At 40.2% G+C, this 20517-nt stretch overlaps 1 protein-coding gene across 1 annotated transcript; it reads right to left on the reverse strand.

Annotated features, from left to right (window-relative positions):
- Window positions 1–935: 935 nt before the first annotated feature.
- dffb (DNA fragmentation factor, beta polypeptide (caspase-activated DNase)) lies at window positions 936–20291 on the reverse strand. The gene is made up of 7 exons (XM_052039637.1): window positions 20110–20291; window positions 15305–15431; window positions 10204–10404; window positions 9162–9241; window positions 7538–7708; window positions 6387–6487; window positions 936–4094 (listed from the first exon to the last, which is right to left on the reverse strand). Exons 1-7 carry the CDS (start codon window positions 20245–20247, stop codon window positions 3926–3928), a joined length of 987 nt encoding a protein of 328 aa, XP_051895597.1. The 5' UTR covers window positions 20248–20291; the 3' UTR covers window positions 936–3925.
- Window positions 20292–20517: the final 226 nt, after the last annotated feature.

Below are 20517 nucleotides of genomic sequence, written 5' to 3' on the forward strand. Positions count from 1 at the left end.
CGTTCATTCCCCATCATGTCAAGAAATGGCTGGAGTGACAGGATACAGCCACTCTGAGGAGGAAATTTGGACCAATAAATTAGAATCAGTAAGTATTTTTAAGACATGGAATGTGTTGTTTAGTTCACCAACATTTTTGTGCTAGGTTGTATATAATCACATTACACATATGAGTGGAACTATTGGCCTTTTTTGTAGAAATTTCACGTCAATATGTCTTGCCACTTAAGATGAGTAAATTTATTTCACCCAGTCTGGGTGCTATCTCACCAGGCTCTATATAATTATACTAAGACAACTTTGCTCTTGTACTCAAATCCTCTTGCAAGAAAGGCTAACATACCTTTGCTTACCTAATCACTTGCTATATATGCAGGTTAATTTTCAGTGATTCATGTACAAGGACACCCAAGTCCCTTCCAAACGCTAACACCTTTCAAACTTTTATCATTGACAAAATATTCTGTTTTTCCACTTCCATTATCAAAGTGAAGAGCTTCACATGTTTCCACATCTGCCATATCCTTGTCCTTTTACTTAGCCTGTCCATTTCCCCTTGGAGCCTCTCTGGATCCTCCTTGCAACTCACCAAATTTGGATACATTACACTTGGTCCCCTGATCCAAATCATTGACATAGATTGTGAACAGATGGGATCCCAGAACTAGTCCCTGCCACGCTCAACGAGTCACAGTCTCCCAATCTGAAAATGTCCTGTTTATCCCTACATTCTGTATTCTGCCCATTAAGCATGGTAGATCATGTGTTCTAATTTTCTTTAATATCTTCTCTTGTGACACCTGATTGAAGAACTCCTAAAGGTCCAAGTACATCAGAATCACTGGGTCCACTTTACCTGTTCTGTTCTCTACAGCCCCAACAAAGGTTTGTCAAACATGATTTTCCTTTCAGAAATGCACATTGATTCTGCCCAATCCTTTATTTACAATATTGTTATTAATTCCACAAACAAAAATACAGAGTACTTGCATCAAAAAGAGAGTAAAAATACTGAAAACATTGCGTTAAATCATACTTGAGATCACAATACTCTAAATTAATAATCACTGTGACAGTTAATAAAGAAAAAAATGGAATAATTTCATTATAAAAAAAATCTACACCCACTACCAAAAATCAGAGCTGTTTGGTAAAAAAAAAACAAGGAAAAACCATGCCAATATCTGTACTTTAGTCACCAAGTCAAAGGTTTTGAAAATAATTCAAAAAAGGTCCCCACAGGGTTTGAAAGTCTAGGTTAGATTCAAGAATTGAGCAACGGATCTTCTCTAGATTCAGGTATGACATAACATCCCGTAACCATTGAGCATGAGTAGGCGGAGTAAAAATCCTTTTATTATTTTTGAGTGCCATTACAACTTTCTGAATAATAGATTGTAGAAATTTCCCAACTACTGATGTCAAGCTAATTTCTCTCTCCCTTAAATAGTGAGGTAATGTATGCTACCTTCAAACCTTGGGAACCAGTCAAGAATCTGTGTAGTTTTGTAAGGTGACAACCAATGCATCTACCATTTCCAAAGTCATTCAAAATCTTGGGATGCAGGTCATCAGTTCCCAGGGATTTATTGCATTTGTCCAATTAATTTCTCCAATACTTTTTTATTGCTCATTTCTAAACTACTCATTTCTTTTAGTCCTCAATACTAGATCTGTTGTTCCCCATTATTTCCAGGTTTTCTGTTATCTTCCATTAGGGCAGACACAAAGTACATCCTCAATTTCCAAGCCATTTCCTTACTCTTCAATATAATTTCTCCTGGTTCAGTCTGTAAGGGGCCCACATTAATCTTTGCTAATCCTTTACATACCCATGGAAACTTTTAGTCGATGTTTCTTGCTAACTTATTCCTGTATTCTGCTTTCTTGATCAATGTCTTGCCTTTCCTTAGCTGAATTTTGAAAAGTTCCCAATCCTTAGCCTTACAGCACTTTTTGGCAACTTTATAAACCTTTTCTATTGAACTGATTTTAACTGTTTTTGTTAAGCATAGCTGGATCACTTTCACTATTGAATTTTTATGCCTTAATATATAGTTGTAAACTGTTATTTAATTCTTTAAATGTTAGCAATTGCTTGTATATTGTCGTACCTTTAATGTAGTTTCCTGATTTAACAGAGCCAACTCACATTTCATACCTTTATAGTTCACCTTGTTTAGTTTTGCCCTGATTTAAAATTACATGAAACTACTCTCAATAGTTATATAAAAATTCTATATTATGATCACTCTTCCTGAAAAACACTGTAATCCACTTCATTGCACAATACTAGATCAAAAATAACCTGTTCTCTCATTAGTTCCTCTATATACTAATCTTGAAAAATATTTCTTATGCAGTCCACAGTATTACTGCTCATTTGGTTTGCCCAGTCTAGATGTAAATTAAAGTCTCCCATAATTATTGTATCGCCCTCATTACATGCACCTTTGATTCCTGATTTATGCTGTACCCTACATTATTCCCTCTGCTTGGGAACCAACAAACAAATCTCACCAATATTTTCTGCTGCTAGTTGTTTCTTAGGTCACCCAAATTCTATTTCTTGATGTTCTGTGCTTCAGTCTTTTCCTTAGGGACTTTATCCCATTCTTTATCACGGTTACCTCCCACTTTTCCATTTTACCTATCTCTTCCAAACATTAGGTTAGGTTATAATTCCCAACCTTGATTACTTTACAACCATGAGATCAGAGCCACTTATTTCTATTTGTCTAGTTAATTCACCTATCCTTTGTTCATTTAATTTTGTTTCTCAACCATTTTTCCTTACTCTGACTCTGCTTTGTATATCCTGAAGGACTCTGGTTATCATTCCCCATTTCCCTCCCCTGTACTATCATCTTTTCTTTCTCTCTGCCTTTATAAATTTCCCCTCGCCTGAACCCTGCCCCCAATAATTGAGTTTCACTTTAAAAAAAATACACTATCTCTAAAAGCAGTTAGGCAACTGGTTGTTCAATTCCCTAGCACATTGGTCCCTGCCTGATTCATGTAAAACCTGTCCCCATGGATCTGCTCCCATTTCTCCCACACAAATCTTAAAGCCGCACATTCACCTCTGTCATTCTAACGAACCTGTGCCAATATTGCCTCTATCGTTTTGCTTTTTAGTTTGGACCCCAGCTGCTCCTTCAGCAGACCCATCTCCTTGTCCATGGCTCAAATGATGCAGATGGGATAATGACAACTGAATCATTCCTCTCCCACTCCAAGTTCCTCATCAGCCCCAAGACACACTTAACCCTGGCATTCTGGGGCAACACAGCTTGATCAGAGAATTCAAAGTTTAATATTTTATTTTGCAAATTCCATACCCAAAAGACTTAACAAGAATTTGAATAAAAAGGACAAAGACAGATCAAATTATTTTAACCTATTTACTCACAGCAGGTGTACATGGCTGCCAATTCCTGCAGTTATTGTTCACCGCTAACTGCCGTTGAACTGAGGAGGCAGTTGAAAGCCTAACCACATTAGATGAACTGGAGTCACACCTAGGCCAGCAGATCTCCTTCCTCGAAGAACATTAATGAACCAGTACTTTCACAGTTACTGGGTTCACAGTTAAAACTTGCTCTTTCCTTTTTCACTCCAAATTAATTTACCTGAATTTAAATCCCACAGCTATCTCTGCACTCTGGTTACTAGTCCATTAGTTTAACCACCACACTACACAAATCTGGCAGTTTTCTGGTATAGTAACACTATTTTGCAATGAGCTGTAATTAAGTATTTTATTTAATTCAGCAATGTTTAAATAATCTGCCTCACACAGCAATCAGGGTCAATGATCATGTTGATAAAATGATAAACAGTGCGTAATTTGGTATTGGTTACATTATTTCTTAAAATTGGCTACATTTTTTCATGTTTCTTTCATTTGCACATCAGAGATAAATCATAAAGAAAGATTGTGCTTGACTTTCTTGTGACAGATGATGTGGACCAGCTTCAGATTTTTCACAGTAAACAGGTTTTCGTAGAACTTTTCAACCATGTTATCATCAGTGTGCTTATTTTCCACAGCTTCGACAATACCTGGAATAATAGTCCGTTTCTTCTCAATCCTGTGGAGAAAATACCGAACTAAGGATGATAAATGATAGGTCTGTATCTCAATCAATCAGGCTTTGCACACAATTGCAAAGTGGAACTTAGCAATTACAAAGTCGGGCCCTTTCTAAATTAAGGAATAAACTTCAAAAAATTGTCCCTCAGTTGTGGATAAGACAGATAAAATTGCATAAAAGTAATACAGACCTTTTATTAATAGCTGTAATTTGTAAAAGTTAGCATATTCATTTAGGGAAGGAAATCAACGTAAACAATTTTCTTATACTTTTATAAGTATTTTATCCCTGCTAGTAATGGTGGTTTCTTCTGGAATAAAAATGGAAAGTGCTGGAAACACTCAGCAGGTCAGGCAGCATCTGTGGACAGAGAAACAGAGTTAAAGATTCAAGTTCAAGACCCTCGTCAGAAAGGTCTGAAGAATTCTGACAAAGGGCCTTTAACCTAAAAAATAAACTCTACTTCCCTTTCCACAGATGCTGCCTAACCTGCTGAGATTTTCCAATATTTTCCACTTTTTCAGACTCCCTGCATCTGCAGTTTTTTTTTTAATTTTCATTTTATATTGGCTTTTGGCTCTTGTTGAGAACTAGCTCTCTCCTTCCTACAGCATCAACCACCGTTCTTCAGCGAGGACAAGGAGTAAGCAGGCTGACACTCTGCACTGCTGTCTTGGAGTGAGAGCCTGATTTGTGCCCTCTCAAACCTGGGCTGAGGGAGACACCAGGCCCAATCCTGTCCTGGGAGCAGGTCCCTCTGGCCCGCCGACTTCCCTCACTCGTGGGCTTTGCCAATTCCCTTGACCCTCCATAGACAGCCATCATTTTTCCAGCTTTCTGGAGGTCACTGATCCCTGACCTGGACCTGCATGTGGCCAGACATAATGATGCAAAAAAGACAACCCCTTTCTATTGTGACCTACCCAAGAGCTGGGGATCATTCCTTCATTCTCTGGCACGGTGTGAATTTACTTCATAGGCAAATGCCCAGCTTCCACCTCCCATCAGTTTCAAGCAGGGTTGGGACGGGGGTAAATTGGCACGTCGTAATCTCCTGGGTCTCTTGTGCTACTGAGATGGGTATGGCCTGCTGCCTTTGCCCCAGTTAAGATAAGTCTCTGTTATATATCTTAAAGTTTAAAGTGGTATTACAGGGAAGATTTAAAGAAACATAATGAAGAAATGTGTTTTCTCATCTGTTCGGTATATTGACTGTTCGATATATTGCAAGTGGTATTACAGTAAAACTCCACTATTCAACTATTCAAAAATCCTGATGGATCGGCATCCCGGTCATCGTGATTGGTATTGGTTTTGGTTTATTATTGTCACTTGTACCGAGGTACAGTGAAAAGCTTGTCTTAGAAACCAATCGTACAGGTCAATTCATTACACAGTGCAGTTACATTGAATCAGTACAGAGTGCATTGATGTAGTACAGGTAAAAACAATAACAGTACAGAGTAAAGTTTCACAGCTACAGAGAAAGTGCAGTGCAATAAGGTGCAAGGTGACAACAAGGTAGATCGTGAAGTCATAGTCCATCTCATTGTATAAGGGAACCGTTCAATAGTCTTATCACTCCCCAGGACCCTGGTTCCTGTTCTTCCTTTCCACACACCAGTGCCCCTTCCTCCTGCACTCCCTTTAAATGCCTGGTTCTCTAGAAAATTTATTATAATACCATGTAACATCTAAGAAAGTAAATTAAAAGCATGTTGGGTATCAATTGTAAGTAACACCCTATAGTCTGGAAAACCTGTCAGCCCAGTACCACCAAAGTCTCAAGTGTGTCAGATTAACAGAGTTTTACTGTATAGATTTTGGTAAAATTCCCAATGAATTTTCAATACAGTGTTAAGTAGAATCCTTTAAAAGTAAGTGATTTTTCTGAATAAGTAATTTTAATGACTGATGGATGAGATCAAAAGTCATACATAAAACTGCTAGTTTGGACAGAAGGATGAAAAGCAAGCACTTCTATACATGGGTGAGAGTGCCCAAGATTAAATTGGAGGGGGTGAGGGAGTTTTAAATTTACTTTACAAATGATTTGAAATCTTTAAGAAAACCTAAAATAAATGTAAAGGAATCTTATCTGAAGAGAATCTTGACAATGAGCTTTTGAATTCCTGTATCAATCTGGAACGTTAAAATTCAAAGGTAACAATTTTAATGACAATTTGGGACAAATTTAGATTGACAAACATAAATCTTGGCCACACGTTTTCAGAAAAGCGCAATTTATTCCCAATCTTCTTGAAAAAACTGTTTAGATTCATCACTTACCCATGATCCAGGTTCCAAGTGCTGAAGATAATTCTGTTTTCCTTGTTACTATATGGATTGATGGAATGGTGAAACTCACAGGAGTTACAGTCAAATGACCCCTGGAAATGAGCAGCAATTCAGTCGATTTCAATGTGACGTTATGTTTAGCCTTGAAAGGAGATTGGCTGATGAGCTTGCTTAAATAGCAAGACTTTGTGAATATTGCTTGGAAGAAGTGCATTTGAGCTCTTGCACAATCAGCTGAATCCAAGCAAAATGGATGAAACATTGCAGTACTCCCCAACTTCCTCATAAACTTACATTAACGGTGTGCAGAAAGGTGATAAGTAATCTAAATATGGGTAAAGGTATCTGCTCTGAGTCTGTGTGTTCACATCCCACTCCAGAGAAATGAGCACAAAGTCCTGACTGACTTTCCAATGCAGCACTGAGAAAGTGCAGTGCCAGTAGAAGTGGCACCTTCCAGATTAGACCAGATCCCCACATGCTTCTCCAGTGGACATGAAAGATCCCAAAACTGACTTCAGAAAAGGATAAACAAGTTCTCACCAACGTTTTGGTCAATATTTATCGCTGCAAGCAAATTATTTGATTGTTATGACAGTAACTGTGCTTCAGAGATACTTCATATCCCCACTGACTCCAGGGAACCTTTGGCACATGACTGCTCAATGTGGAGAAGGAGCATTCAGGATGGCATTGTGAACCTCAAGGCCATGCATCAGAAGCACACAGAAGCCCTGTGTAATCAGTGAATGAGCCCACCACCTCACAAACTGTCTACCCACCCTATCAGCCACCTTCTGTTGAGGAGTCTGTGATTCCCACATTAGCCTCATCAGCCACCTCAGATCTCCGGGGTCTGACTAACCAGAAGATCTCACAGGCTATGCAACACTTAATAAATTTCTTTCATCATAGGAGATGCTACGTAAAATACAAGTCTTTCTTTTTTTACTTTTATACCACTTTTGGTTTAAATGAAAGTATTGTCAGAGGTTTGTGGCTCTTAAGAAATGGCTCAGAAAGCCACTCAGCTGTTACCACCTTCTCAAGGGCAATTAGGGATGACCATCAAAGGCTGACCTTGCCAGTGGTTCCTGTGAAACTACTAATTAAAATAAAATCAACAATCAATCAAGACTCACCTGGCAATTAAAAAGTCCACGGTTATCACAAAGTCGACGTCCTTTATCTGCCGTCCTGTCAAAGTAGCATTCATTGAACTTATTTTCTTTAAGCCTTCTCTCTATTCTTTTCACAAAGGCATTGTACAGATTCACTATGTTTCCTTCAAGTTCAATACCGGGATTCTTAACCTGCGAAAAAAAGTTATACATTTAAAATAATCAGGTTTCCTCTTTTGACTGAAACCTGAATGAAATTACACCGGGGCTGTAAAACTGCTGAGATATAGATTATTCATAAAAAGACTAACTGTGACTGTGAATATGTGCAAGGAATTATTTCAATTGGTCCAACACTGACAACCACACTTTCACGTGCCCTGCATGTTTGTTGAGGTTTCCTGTGCATTTAACCACTTCATCAATCCTTATAATAACAGGGATCAAAAATTTCTTTTCTAATCATTTCTGCCTCTCTCTTCTTTAAAATCAACCTTGAAGACCAGGCTTTTGATCATCTGCTTTTATATTTCCGTTGCTGTCAAGTTTCTGGTTTTTGATGTCTCCTGTGATGTGGTTGGGACATTTCAGGAGCTATATGGATAGGTACATGGAGCTGAGAAAAATAGAGGGCTATGGATAAGCCTAGTAATTTCTAAGGTAGGGACATGCTCGGCACAGCTTTGTGGGCCGAAGGGCCCGAATTGTTCTGTAGGTTTTCTATGTTCTATGTTCTAAACGCAAGTTGTTGTAGCTGAAGGCGATCCCACAGAAGAATAGAAAGGTGAAAAGTGAAGGTTGAGCTCACCCTACACCAAAGCAATTGGGGAAATTTTGAGAGTTTGAATTAAAGACACACAGGAGCCTCATTTAAAAATGACAATTATTTTGAATTCCACACCAAATTTTTGGCTGAGGTTCTGCTTACATTATGCTCCTTACTTCTAAAACCTGAGGGATGAGAATGCTGGAATTTGGTCTGGTCACGGGAGATGCTGGCTAACCTGGGTGTTTTGATTTCTCTTCAATTATAGCAGCATGGATGTTGGCAAGGACTCAGGAAGCTTTCAGGAAATATTTAAAATAATGAAGCTGAGGCTTCTCCAAAATAAAAGACCTGCATTGAGAAAGATTCTTTCACAAACTCAGAACATTCCAATGTGCTCTACAACGAATGAAATAATTATGAAGTAGAGCCATTGTTGTAACATGGGGAAATGCGGCAACCGATCTGCAGACAACACACTCTCAAAAACAATAACATGAACGTGAGAAGAAGTTCTACTTCTTAATGACGTTGGTTCGGGGTTAAATATTGGCCAGTGTACCATAATGAGTTCCCTACTATTCAAAGATATAGTGGACCTTTCACATTTACCTGTACATGATGTAATACAAGGTGCTCAGTACAGACAAGCCTAAAGCATGCTCAAACATACATTCATTTTCAAAGTGCAAGATCACGCTAAGGGACTGGAAATACATTTATTTACTCCAGAAGGAGGAAGAACACAAATGTTGGCTTCTGTACATTTTTTTGGTTATAGCAAAAAATTGCACCTTGAGAACTTTTATTTTGAAAACATAAGGGAAGCAATCATTAGGCACCATACTTTATTTTGACAAAATTCTTACAATTTCATACCTCATTCAGATAATTTCTCATTCGTCTGCCACAGTTATCTCTCATGTAAGCTGATTTAGTTTTGAATCGCTCATTCAGACCTGTAAAATAGCAAATCCTATCATTATTGCCTCTAATTTGTGACAACAATTATAAACTACAGGAGCACTCTGTTAATCTGCGATGCTTAAGACTTTGGTGCTAGACTAATAGATTTTCAGGACCATCGGATGCTATTCCCTATTAATACCCCAGTACACTGTTAACTTTTTTTTAGATGTTATGCAGTGGTAAAATAAAATTTTCCAGTGAACCTGATAAATTTAAAGGGAGTGTGGGAAATGGGGCCCCCTGGGAGTTTCAAGGGAGCACAGGAGTGGGACCCCAATGGATTTAAAGGAAGTGCAGGAAACATCACCCAGTGAGCCAGATAAACAAACCATCAGGATTTCTGAATAATCGATTAGGGGATTCTTGTCATTTTACTGTACCTATCGTTGAACCTTAAAGCAGCAAAGATATTGGACAGCTATGAAATTACAGACAATTACAAATTCTGTATTAAATCTGATACAGCTGTGTTAAAATGTAACTTTTTCTCCAGTACTGATAAACCCTTCACAGAAATAAATATTGAGATACCTATCACAGAGTTTGTTCAAAGCTTGCTGCAAGTTTTTTAAATGGAACTCAGTACTGAGTTTTGTGATAGAGGCCGAATTTATCATGAAAACTGGATTATACTCAGTTGACTATTGAGAGTAATGTTTTTATAAGCTTTTACAATTAGCATAATACAAATGAACTAGGGAAGATGAACTGGTGGTCTCAATTCTAACACCTGGAAAGTTATTTTGTGTAGGTATGTGATCTGGGCTCACATACAAACACTTGTGCTGTACTGGAGGGCTGATGAAACCACTACAAAAGTCAAGATCTTCAGAAGATAATGGAAGATTGTGGAATAAAGGGAAGTAAAAAATGTGGGACAAACTAGACACAATCTACGAGAGGAGGTTACCTAGTTCAGGTGAACACTACTTCAAGATATAACACACGTCACCTTCAAACCACTTCTGATCATCCTCACGATTTTCAGCTGAAATATTTTGATCAGAGCTTTGAATCAAGTTCTGTAGTCTTTGAATAAAATCCTTTCGCTCGAGTGAGGTCTCATCAGATAACATTTGGTTTACAACCTTAGTTAGTTCTTCACTGTTTTCATAAAATGCATTAAAAACATTTTTTAAAGAGTTATGAAGCCCTGTAAATTGAATGGAGACACAAGTTATCAGAAGTAAACAGGCCTGAATTGAAGTAATAATAAACACTATGAATAACAGCTAGGCATTACTAATGAGCAAATCTACAAATTTGATTACAAGGCTTTTGTTTTATCAGAGCACATGATTGAAAACCGATTTAATCTGGAGGAAGCATTTGTCAACTAAGCACTTGTCATGAGATGTGACTTATTTCCTTCTGCAATGCTCCTTCTAGAGGAGAACTTGGGCCTTATTGTTCTGGGGTGTTTGTTGCAGGTCACTCCTGGGAGTCTGTGGTCTTGATCCCAAAACACCAACCTGGAAGATGTGCAGGTAAGTAGGAAGCTTACCTAAATATGAGCACACTATATATTCAACAGCATCCTCCCAACTCCGTTGATCTCAGTTCCAACCCCTGAGACATCCCTGAATTATGCACCCCAACCATGAAGCAATTTCCACCTCCATATCCTCAATCCTGATGTCGGTGCTTCTCTACCCCAATCTGCCCCAGCTGAACCGTGTCAACCTCCCAAGTAATTCCTCCCCTAATACTGCCCTCAGTTGACCCTCCCTCATTGCTGTCCCCAATCAATCTCTCCCATTACTGCTCCCAATCGACTCCCCCCAATACTAGCTCAAACTATTCCTTTAGTGTTGCCCCAATTGACCCTCCTCCAGTGCTGCCCCCAATCAATCTACCCCAATGTTGTCCCCAGGTGACCCCACTCCATCCAATGCTGCCTCTGGTCAACACTCCTCCATTGTTGCCCCCAATCCCTCCTTCTTCAATGTCCATGGCTGGCCCCAACCCTCCAATGACCACAGCCAACATGATCCTTAGAAACTCACCCACATCAATGTCACCCTCCCCCATTTCAACCACAGTTCTTGTTGGGCCAGTAGAACCTTCCCAGATCTAGCCTCAGGATGCTTTGGAACTTGTGAATGAGCCTCTTTCATAAATGAATTTTGAGTTATTGGGAGAATAACAGTTCTACATTGACAACATCCAGCAATGTCAGCCTCGATCACAAAGGAATGCTTCGGAAGAAGTTACCCTTTAGGATGTCCTGTAATTTGTCGGCAAACATCCCTCCCTCAATAATCTCATCAGAAGCTGAAACATACTGCAAACCATCCTTCATCCTCCTAAATGGGCGTCTTGATACATAAAACTACATATGGAGTCACGTTGTTCCAATACTCAACAACACTGTATGTCTGAATCAACAAATGAGAGCTAATGTCGGTCTAACCAGCCAACTGGATATAACATAGATCTCCCAGAAAGAACATGCAAAAAAGACTTTTAGGTAAAGGACACTTTGAACTTAATTTGAAGGTGATGCAGATCAATCTTAAGTCTAAACAAAGGAAACCACATATGAAATTGGTGGTATGAAATTGGGGACAGGCAGTGGCTAGCATTCAGAGCAAAAATACATGATTAGCAAAGTAAAATTCCTTTATGGCACAGAGATTGGTATTGGTATTGAAACAACAGGAAAAGTGGCTGAAAGGTGAAATTAAATATAATAGTAAATCAAAAGAAGAGAAATAGCAGTTGGCTAGAGGATTGGAGGCATTTTGAACTCAGCAGAGGACAAGGAAATGTTCAAGAAGGAGAGAATCTGACAGAAAACTGGGAAGAAACAGGAAAATTAACTGTAAGATGAAAATTAACTCTAAGGATCATGCTGGCTGTGGACATTGGAAGGGAGGGGCCAGCCATGGACATTGAGGGAGGACAGATTGGAGACAACATGGATTTGTTAAACGGGAAGAACTAGTGAGAGCAAATGCAGGTTTCTTTATGGACCTAGGGGAATTTTGAACTGGGGAACAAGTAAATGGTGGAGAAATTACTTGCATCTGTCTTCATGGAAGGCAATGGAAGAAAACTAAAGAAGTATGAGAGATCAAGAGTCTATTGAGAAAGGAGAACTGAACTTTAACTCAGCATAAGTAAAATATAACTCTACAGAGGCTGATGTGACTGAAAGCTGATAAATCCCAAGGACCTGATGACCTATGTCCCAGAATTTTGAGAGAGGTGGCAATGAAGATAGAGAATGCATTGGTCATCATCTTTCAAAATTCTGCAGATTCTGGAATGGCTTCTGCAGGTTAAGGAGTCACGAAATGTAACCCAACTGTTTAAGAAAGGAAGGTGAGGGAAAACAGGGAACTATAGTAAAACTCCATTGATCTAGCACACTCAGGACTACTGTCAGACCAGTAGATTTTCCGGACTATCGAACATTACTCCAAACTCCTTTAATTCACGTTGTACTGATGCGATGTAATGATCTGTACGGACAGCATGCAAAACAAAGCTTTTCATTGTACCTCAGTACATGTGACAGTAATAAACCAATTTCCAATGAACCCAATAAGTTTCAAGCAAGCATGGGAAACAGAACCAGTGAGTTGCAGGAGAGCAGGAGAATCAGAGTCCCAATGAATTATAGTGTGGGTACTGGGGCCCCAATTAGTTTAAAAAAAAAGGAACAAACAGGAAGCTGGGGGAACCCTGTGGGTCAGGCAGCATCTGTGGAAGGAAATGGAGGGAAATGGACAGTTGACGTATTGGTTCGAGAACAAGGAATTCCAGAATCTGCAGTCTCTTGTGTCTCTAGTTTAAAGAGAGCACAGGAATTGGGGTCCCAGTGTGTGAAAGGGAGCAGGGGACCCGGGACTCGGTGTGTAGGAGGGAGTGCAGGAACCAGGGCCCTAGTGCATTCAAGAAAGTGCAGGAAACAGGAGCCAGGGAGACAGGTACCAAACCATTGGGATTTTCAAATGGTTGGATTGCAGAATATCGGGGTTTTACTAGACTAACCTGTTTGTTTAACATCAGTAGTAGGGAAAGTGCTGAGATCCATAAGGAATGATGTAATAACAGAGCACCTTAAAAAGAATAAGAGGATTTAGGGAAATCATGGTTGTCTAATCTTTTGGAATACTGAGGATGTGCCTCGTAGAATAGATAATGGGGAAACCATTGGATGTAGTGTATTTAGATTTTCAGAAGGTTTGATAAGGTCCCACACAGGGGTTTGGTCAAGAGGGTAGAGTGCATGGAATTGGGTTCATGTATTGTCATGGATTGAGAATTGGCTAAGAATTGGCTAAGAAAGCAATGAATGTTTTCTGGCAGATCAGTCAAGTAAATAAATGGGTCATTCTCAGATTAGCAGGCTGTGATAAGTGGGTACAGTAGTGATCAGAGCTTAGTCCCCAGATCTTCACAATCTATATCAATCATTTGGCTGAGGAGACCAAATGTCATATTTCCAAGTTTGCTGATGATACAAAACTCAGCAGGACTGTGAATAGTGAGGACGATGTAAAGAGACATCTACAGGGAATAGACAAGCTATGAAATAGACAAGCTATGCGATTGCATGAGAACAGGGTTGATTGAATATAGTGTGGAAAATGTAAGGTCCTCCACTTTGGTGAACAAAACATAAAAGTTTGGTAAATGTTGAGAATTGGGTAGTGTTGATGTTCAAAGATATCTAGGTGTCCTTGTCACTGAAAACTTACTTACATGTCCAACAAGCAGTGAGGAAGGTAGAAGGTGTGTCGGTTCCATTGTGAGAGAATTTGACTACAGGAGTAAATATTTCTTACTGCAATTATATTACAGCTTTGGTGAGATCACATCTAGACTATTGTGTACAGATTTGGTTTCGTTATCGAGAAAAGATAACACTTGCCATAAAAGGAGTGCCATGAAGATTGATTATACTGGTTCCTGGAATTGCACTTGTGGAGAGATTGAGTAAACTAGGCCTGTATTCTCCAGAGTTTAGAAAAATGAGAGGTGATCTCACTGAAACCTACAAAATTCCTACAAGGTTCAGCAGGATGGATGGTGAAAAGAGGTCAGCATTTAGGACTGAGATGAGGAAAAATTTCTTCATGCACAGGGTGGTGAATCTTTGGAAATCTGTACCATGGAGAGCTGTGGAGGCCCAGTCATTCAAGACAGAGATTGATAAGATTTCTGGTTATGACGAAAATCAGGGAATATGGGATAATGCCGGAAAATGGCACTAAGTATAGAAGAACAGCCATGTCAATGAATGGTGGAACATATCTGAAGGGTCAAATTATCTACTCCTGATATTGATTCTTAGTAATTTTCTTAGTTTGACTACAATTATTTTTATTATAAATCCCTAACTTGAGCTGGGCCGTTCAGAGGCAGTTAAGAGCCAGCCATATTGAAGTTAGAATTATGGTTAAGGATGCCGCATTTCATTCTCTGGAGGACTTTAATGAATCAGGAGGGTTTCATGGTCACCATTACTGATAATTAAACAAAAACTATGAACTGAATTCAAATTCATGTCTCCAAATCAATAATCCACCTTCCGGACGACCATTCCAGGAACAACCACTATGATTCTATATCCCTGAATTCCAATTTTAAAAGAGACTACAGGAGATGGCCAACCAAGCTGCTCTCAGGAAACAGGTTGGTTATTTAAGTATTATAAATGGGTCCAGATGAAGAGTCTCAACCCAAAATGTCGACTGTCCCTTTCCCTCCATAGATGCTGCCTGACCCGCTGAGTTCCTCCAGCGCTTTGCATGTTGTGTGGATCATTTCTTTTGGATTAAGAGGAGCAGGTGCATTTCCCCTGGACCACCAAGTTCAACTTCATCTCTCTCCACCTTCACCCTCCAATGTCCAAACCCACAACCCTGGAATGGACCTGTTTGTAATTGGAAGTTTATCACTGCCTGCCTGAACAAAAAACCACTACCTTGCCCACTGTACCATACCCTGCCATGCCATCCACCAACCCAGATCACCCTCTTTCCCTGCCAACCCTCTACCAGAATGCCCTGCCCTGTGTCTCACCACCCACCCTCATTTACCTGTATTCCACTCCTGTCCTTCTTCCAGAATGATGAGCTCACAGTGATCATCCAAGGTGAAGAAATAGTCTTTGTCAATTTCTGTCCCATCTTCAAACAGGCACACACGACAACCCTTCTGTGGCAGCTGTTCAAAATCAAAACCAGCAGTTATCATCAAGTGTAATAAATGATGTTGCCATTTCAATGAAAGAATTTTCGGACATTCATTTGTGGCTTGGGTCCACTGCCTGTAGTCTCCCGCATCCAGACTAATCATATATGAATATGGAGACCCGATCTTGTTGGTCTCACACGCCCTGGTTTCCAGTGACCACACTGTCTCAACCAAGGCTACAGCAAACAGAGAGAGGCATGAATAGTTAAAGGACTCTGCTAGTACACTGAGGAAGCTCTGCCCACAAAACTTTCCTGAAGGCTTTGATAACCAACAAAGTGTAACTGCATCTCTGTCAACAGTAAAAGTTAGGATGTTCATTAAAATTCATTTTAAGATAAAGAATAAAAAACTACCTAAGTTACTTGCTAATAATTAAAAAATATTAAACTAAACCAAAATAAAATTGGTTAAACTTTCTCCTATTATACTCCACAATTCCTCCCATTGAAATCAGTGTGTGGGTTCATGGATTCTGAGCCCTGCCTAACTGAGTCTGTCAGTAAATTCAGGCCCTGTGCATTCTATGACATTAGTGCATAACACTTAGAGCTGGTTCCATTTAAACAGGTAAAGGCTGACATTTCCATTTGGAACCAATAGCACTTGGCTGCAAGATATGGACCATTAAATGACGACATTTAACCTGTTCATTGAAGTTTAGCACCAACTCCATTCCAATGAATCAGGTTACTGCTTGTACATCAGCCATGGCTAGCTTTGTGACTGGCCCCTGAACTCATCTTTGAGTCCATTGGCAGAATGGGAGATCCAATGCACCACTGTCTGGCCTCCAGTGTACATTTGACTTGCGTGTTGCAGTGCACGGACAGGGAATTGGAAGGTGTGCTGAACATCAGAGGGTAGATGGGCTGCAGTTCTCTTCATCCCATAATCAGAACTCAATCTGGCACAACAATGAAAAGTCCACACACTTCCACATTATTCATTCTTTAAATAACAAATCAAAACCATGAGGTCATAGTCCTTTCATCAGAACTGAAAAGGAAACGACAGAAGCTTGTAAAGCTGCAGGGAGGATGGGGCTGGGTGAATGCTCTGATGGAACCAGGGTAATTGTGGAGATGAGTTTTAAAACCGCTGCCATTCACTTATTGACCAGATAACCTTGTTTACCTCTTATCCCCATGGTCACCTTGAAAATGCTTTTTTTCTTGCTTTCCAAGTTCTGATAAAGGGTCTTCAACCTGAAACATTAGCTCTGTTTCTCATCCCACAGATGCAGCCTGACCTGCTGATTACTTCCAGCATTTTCTGTTTTTATTTTAGATTTTCAGAATTTTCAAATTAAAAACAATGTTCATTTCCAGTGGCTGCAGTTCATAATTCGCAGAGACCCAAGAGAAGCTCACCAAATCATAGTGTGAACTCTAGAGGCACGATGGACATGATGTTCACGTAATGTCAATTCCCAAGAGAAATGTAGGGAGTTACATCAACCACTCTATCTGGGCATTTTCACCTCATAAGAGCCTTTGACTCTGTCCATCAAGAGGAATTGAGGAGCAATCTTCACAAATATGGCTGCTGACAGAAATCTATCTCCAGCCTTTGACCGTTCAATGACCCAAGCTTTCTAATGAAAGTTCTTTGGCTTTAAACAATAACTTGATTTTTCCCACTACAGATTCTGCTTCACCTGTTGAGTATCTTCAGCATTTTCTGTTTTTCTTTCAGATGCATAACACTTAGTTGGTTCAGTTAGTGGCATTATTTTGCTATTTGGCATGTAAATCTAGACTGCTATATACTCAGGAATGCATAGACTATATCACAACATGGCTTGAAAAAAATTAAAAATAAAAACAGCATGTTTATTTTACAACACTGAGGAAATACACCAGAGCAAAATTTAAGATTTTACATTTGAATTAGTGAGAATTAGTGAAAAGTGTCACTGCAATTCACTATTCAATAGTTGAGGTTCCAGACTTAAACTGGCAGAACCAAAATAAGAAATTAGATACACAAAGAAGAAATATGCTTCAAAACTGTTTCAATGACACTCAACATCTGATGTATCTATTGTACCTGTGATGTCACAATGTATTGATTGAAAGTGGGCATCGCTTATCTAGCATGCTACACTGTTAACACTTCGAAGAACATGCAAGTTCAAATCAATGCATAATGTATTCATTAAAGTTGAAACTGTTGCAGCCTACTCACTCAATTGTTCTGTGGATAAATTTGGATTTTTCATTGTTGTAAGCAGCTTTGTAAATGATTGAAGGCTGATTCGCATTTATGTAGTGGTTTCCATGAACATTGATTATCCCCTTTATGCTGAGTGGAGCCAATCTGTGGGCAAGTGGGAAACTGTTCGAGCAATGTCCCTTCCATTTCAGAACCAAGGTCACTCCAACTTCAGTCCTGAAGCTGCAGCATGCAGATGCTCCATGTCTGGAGGCCAAGCTCCAAGTCATTGTTGGCTGATTCATGGAAGCATTCAAGGGAATGGGTCTTATACTGTGAGACATCCGTAAAACAAAGGTCATCTACAACCCAGACCTGCTGCACAACTATACTCCCCCCTCTCCTCTTCCACCACCAACCCAGCCCTGCACTTAACCCTGTACAATAAAGCTAAAAGATGAGATCCTGGAAAATAGGGATTTTTCCAGATCTCAGCAACTGGAACCAGGTGGCAGTGATCCCTGCCCTCCAATATGCTTCTGAGGCACTGAATAACCAACAGGATGCACCTTGAAATCCTCCAAATCCAGCGGCAGCATAAATGCACCAATAAATTGCATCTCCTGGGTCAACAATTCCAGTACTGAGACCCTATACACATTCAGCTGGTTCAGATGGACAGGCCAGTCATTTGCATGCCTGATACCAGACTCTCAAAATAGGCATTCAGCTCTGAGCTCTGTCGTGGTAAGAGATTATCAGAACAAAGTAAACAACTGAAAGATGTACTGAGAACCCTGAGTCCCCTTGTCGAGAGTATACAGAAGCCCAGTGTAAACAGCAGAAGGAACACAGAACCTCCGAGACTCCCCACTCACTCAGACGAGCACCTCTTCCTCCACCTGTGGCAGTCTGTGGGTCCCACATTGGCCTTATCATCCTTTTCATTACCCACACATTTGGAGTGAGAGCAAGTCATCCCAGATCCCAAAGAAGAAGAAATGGCTGAAGAAAAATCTGCCTTTATATAGTGGTTTTCATGACCATTAATTATCCAAATGTGCTTTACATCCAGTAAAGTACTTTAGAAGTGTACGCACTGTGATTATGTGGGAATAACAGCAGCCATTTTGCAGATAGCAAACTCTTACAAACAGCAGTGTGATCATTTCCTCTCAGTAATAATGGTCAAGGGACAGATTTCTGCCCAGTTATTCAAGAATCATGCCACAAGATGTCAAACTTGAGAAAGTACACCGAGTCTTGATTTGAAGCTGAATCCAAAAGATCACACACCTGTCACTAAAACATCAGCTAATGTTTTATGTTTAAATTTCTGGAATGGAATTTGAATCCTAAATTATATTCAACTGAGGATTTGATCGGTATTGCTTATTATTTTTACAAAATGCTTTGAAATCATGGCCAGTTCCTCAATTTGCAGATTACACAATATATAAGCCTCCAGGACTGGGACGAATCCTAACTTTGGGTGCAGTCTGTGTAGTAATTGTACATTCTCCCTGTGGGTTTTTGTTGGGCGCTCCAGTTACCAAAAAGATGTGCCGGTAGGTTAATCACAAGCCCCTCAAGCCTGCCCCGCCATTCAATATGATCATGCCTGATCTATGCTGGCCTCAAACTGTGTCAGTTCCCCATAACCTCTGCTTCCTCGATCTTTGAGATACTTAAATATCTATTTCGGCTCCAGTAAATTATCCTCAGTGCACACGAGTGAGAAAAAGAGTCAAAGGAGAGTTGATGGTCACATGAGAGAGAATAAACAGCAGGACTCCAAGGAAACAATGTAACAGCAATTGATGAAAACTAGTGTGGACCTGCTGGGCTGAATGGCCTCCTTCTGTGTCATAATAGGCAAGATCCTGCTCATTGTAGTGAAGGTGCGAAAAGGAGGTAGGATTAGCCACAATATCCTCAGTTTAATCATCAGAGTTTATTGGTTTGATGAGCTACATTAGCAATGCATGAGCAGTGACCAGCAGGCATAAAGCTGGTGGTGTTCTCATTAAAGATTGGAGAAATAAGAGACTGCAGATACTGGAATCTGCAGCAAAAATAAACTGCTGAAAGAACTCAGCGAGTCAAGCAGCAGCTGTGGAGGGGAAGGGGTGGTCTCATTCAGATCAATAGGTTCGGATACTCCGTGACATTGGCGGAAGCGGAGATGGAAACAATAGTCTGTGATCATGAGACCCGATTTGCGGAGCGCATAGGATGTTCTAAAGAGACTGACAAGAGACCCTGCACTCTCAGACCACAAAATGCCACAAAGATTGGCAGACGTCTTCATTCAGTTATGATAAAAGGTTGTAAAATAAGCCGCCTCAAGAAAGTGCAATTCTACACTGGGGAAAAGCACAGCCGCTCTCCACACTTCCGGGTTTGCTCCCCACCGGATCGCCGCACACAAGTCGCCCTGTTTCAATTATTCATGTTATTTTGTACTCTAGGCAATCGATTATAATTTCACCTGCAGTTTCTGACATCCTTTTTGCAACAGCTCCTCCAGATTGCGGGCCACGATCCCATATTTCCCGTCACCATTCAAGCTGCTCACTCGAAATGGTTTGCCGCTCATGGTTTCGCTCCAGCCGGCGCTAGTGCTCATGCGCGCCCCATGCCCAGGCTGGCTGGTCAGTGGAGACTGTGGGTGGGTGAGTGTTGGAGTAAGACCAGGAGGGGCCAGGATCAGGGGCAGGGACGATTGAGAACAGTCAGCAGGTAAAGCATGAATATTTCAAGTCAATGACCTGTCATTACACAAGATCACTGCTTGTGGCAAAGTTCCTGTCCCTTCTACTTATTTGGGATTCGGCCTTTACAAAGTCACACACTTATGTTGAATACAGATGGTTGGCACAGACAGAGCGGGCTGAAG

The sequence above is a fragment of the Pristis pectinata genome, chromosome 26 (assembly GCF_009764475.1).
Source record: "Pristis pectinata isolate sPriPec2 chromosome 26, sPriPec2.1.pri, whole genome shotgun sequence".
Taxonomy (NCBI): Eukaryota; Metazoa; Chordata; class Chondrichthyes; order Rhinopristiformes; family Pristidae; genus Pristis; species Pristis pectinata.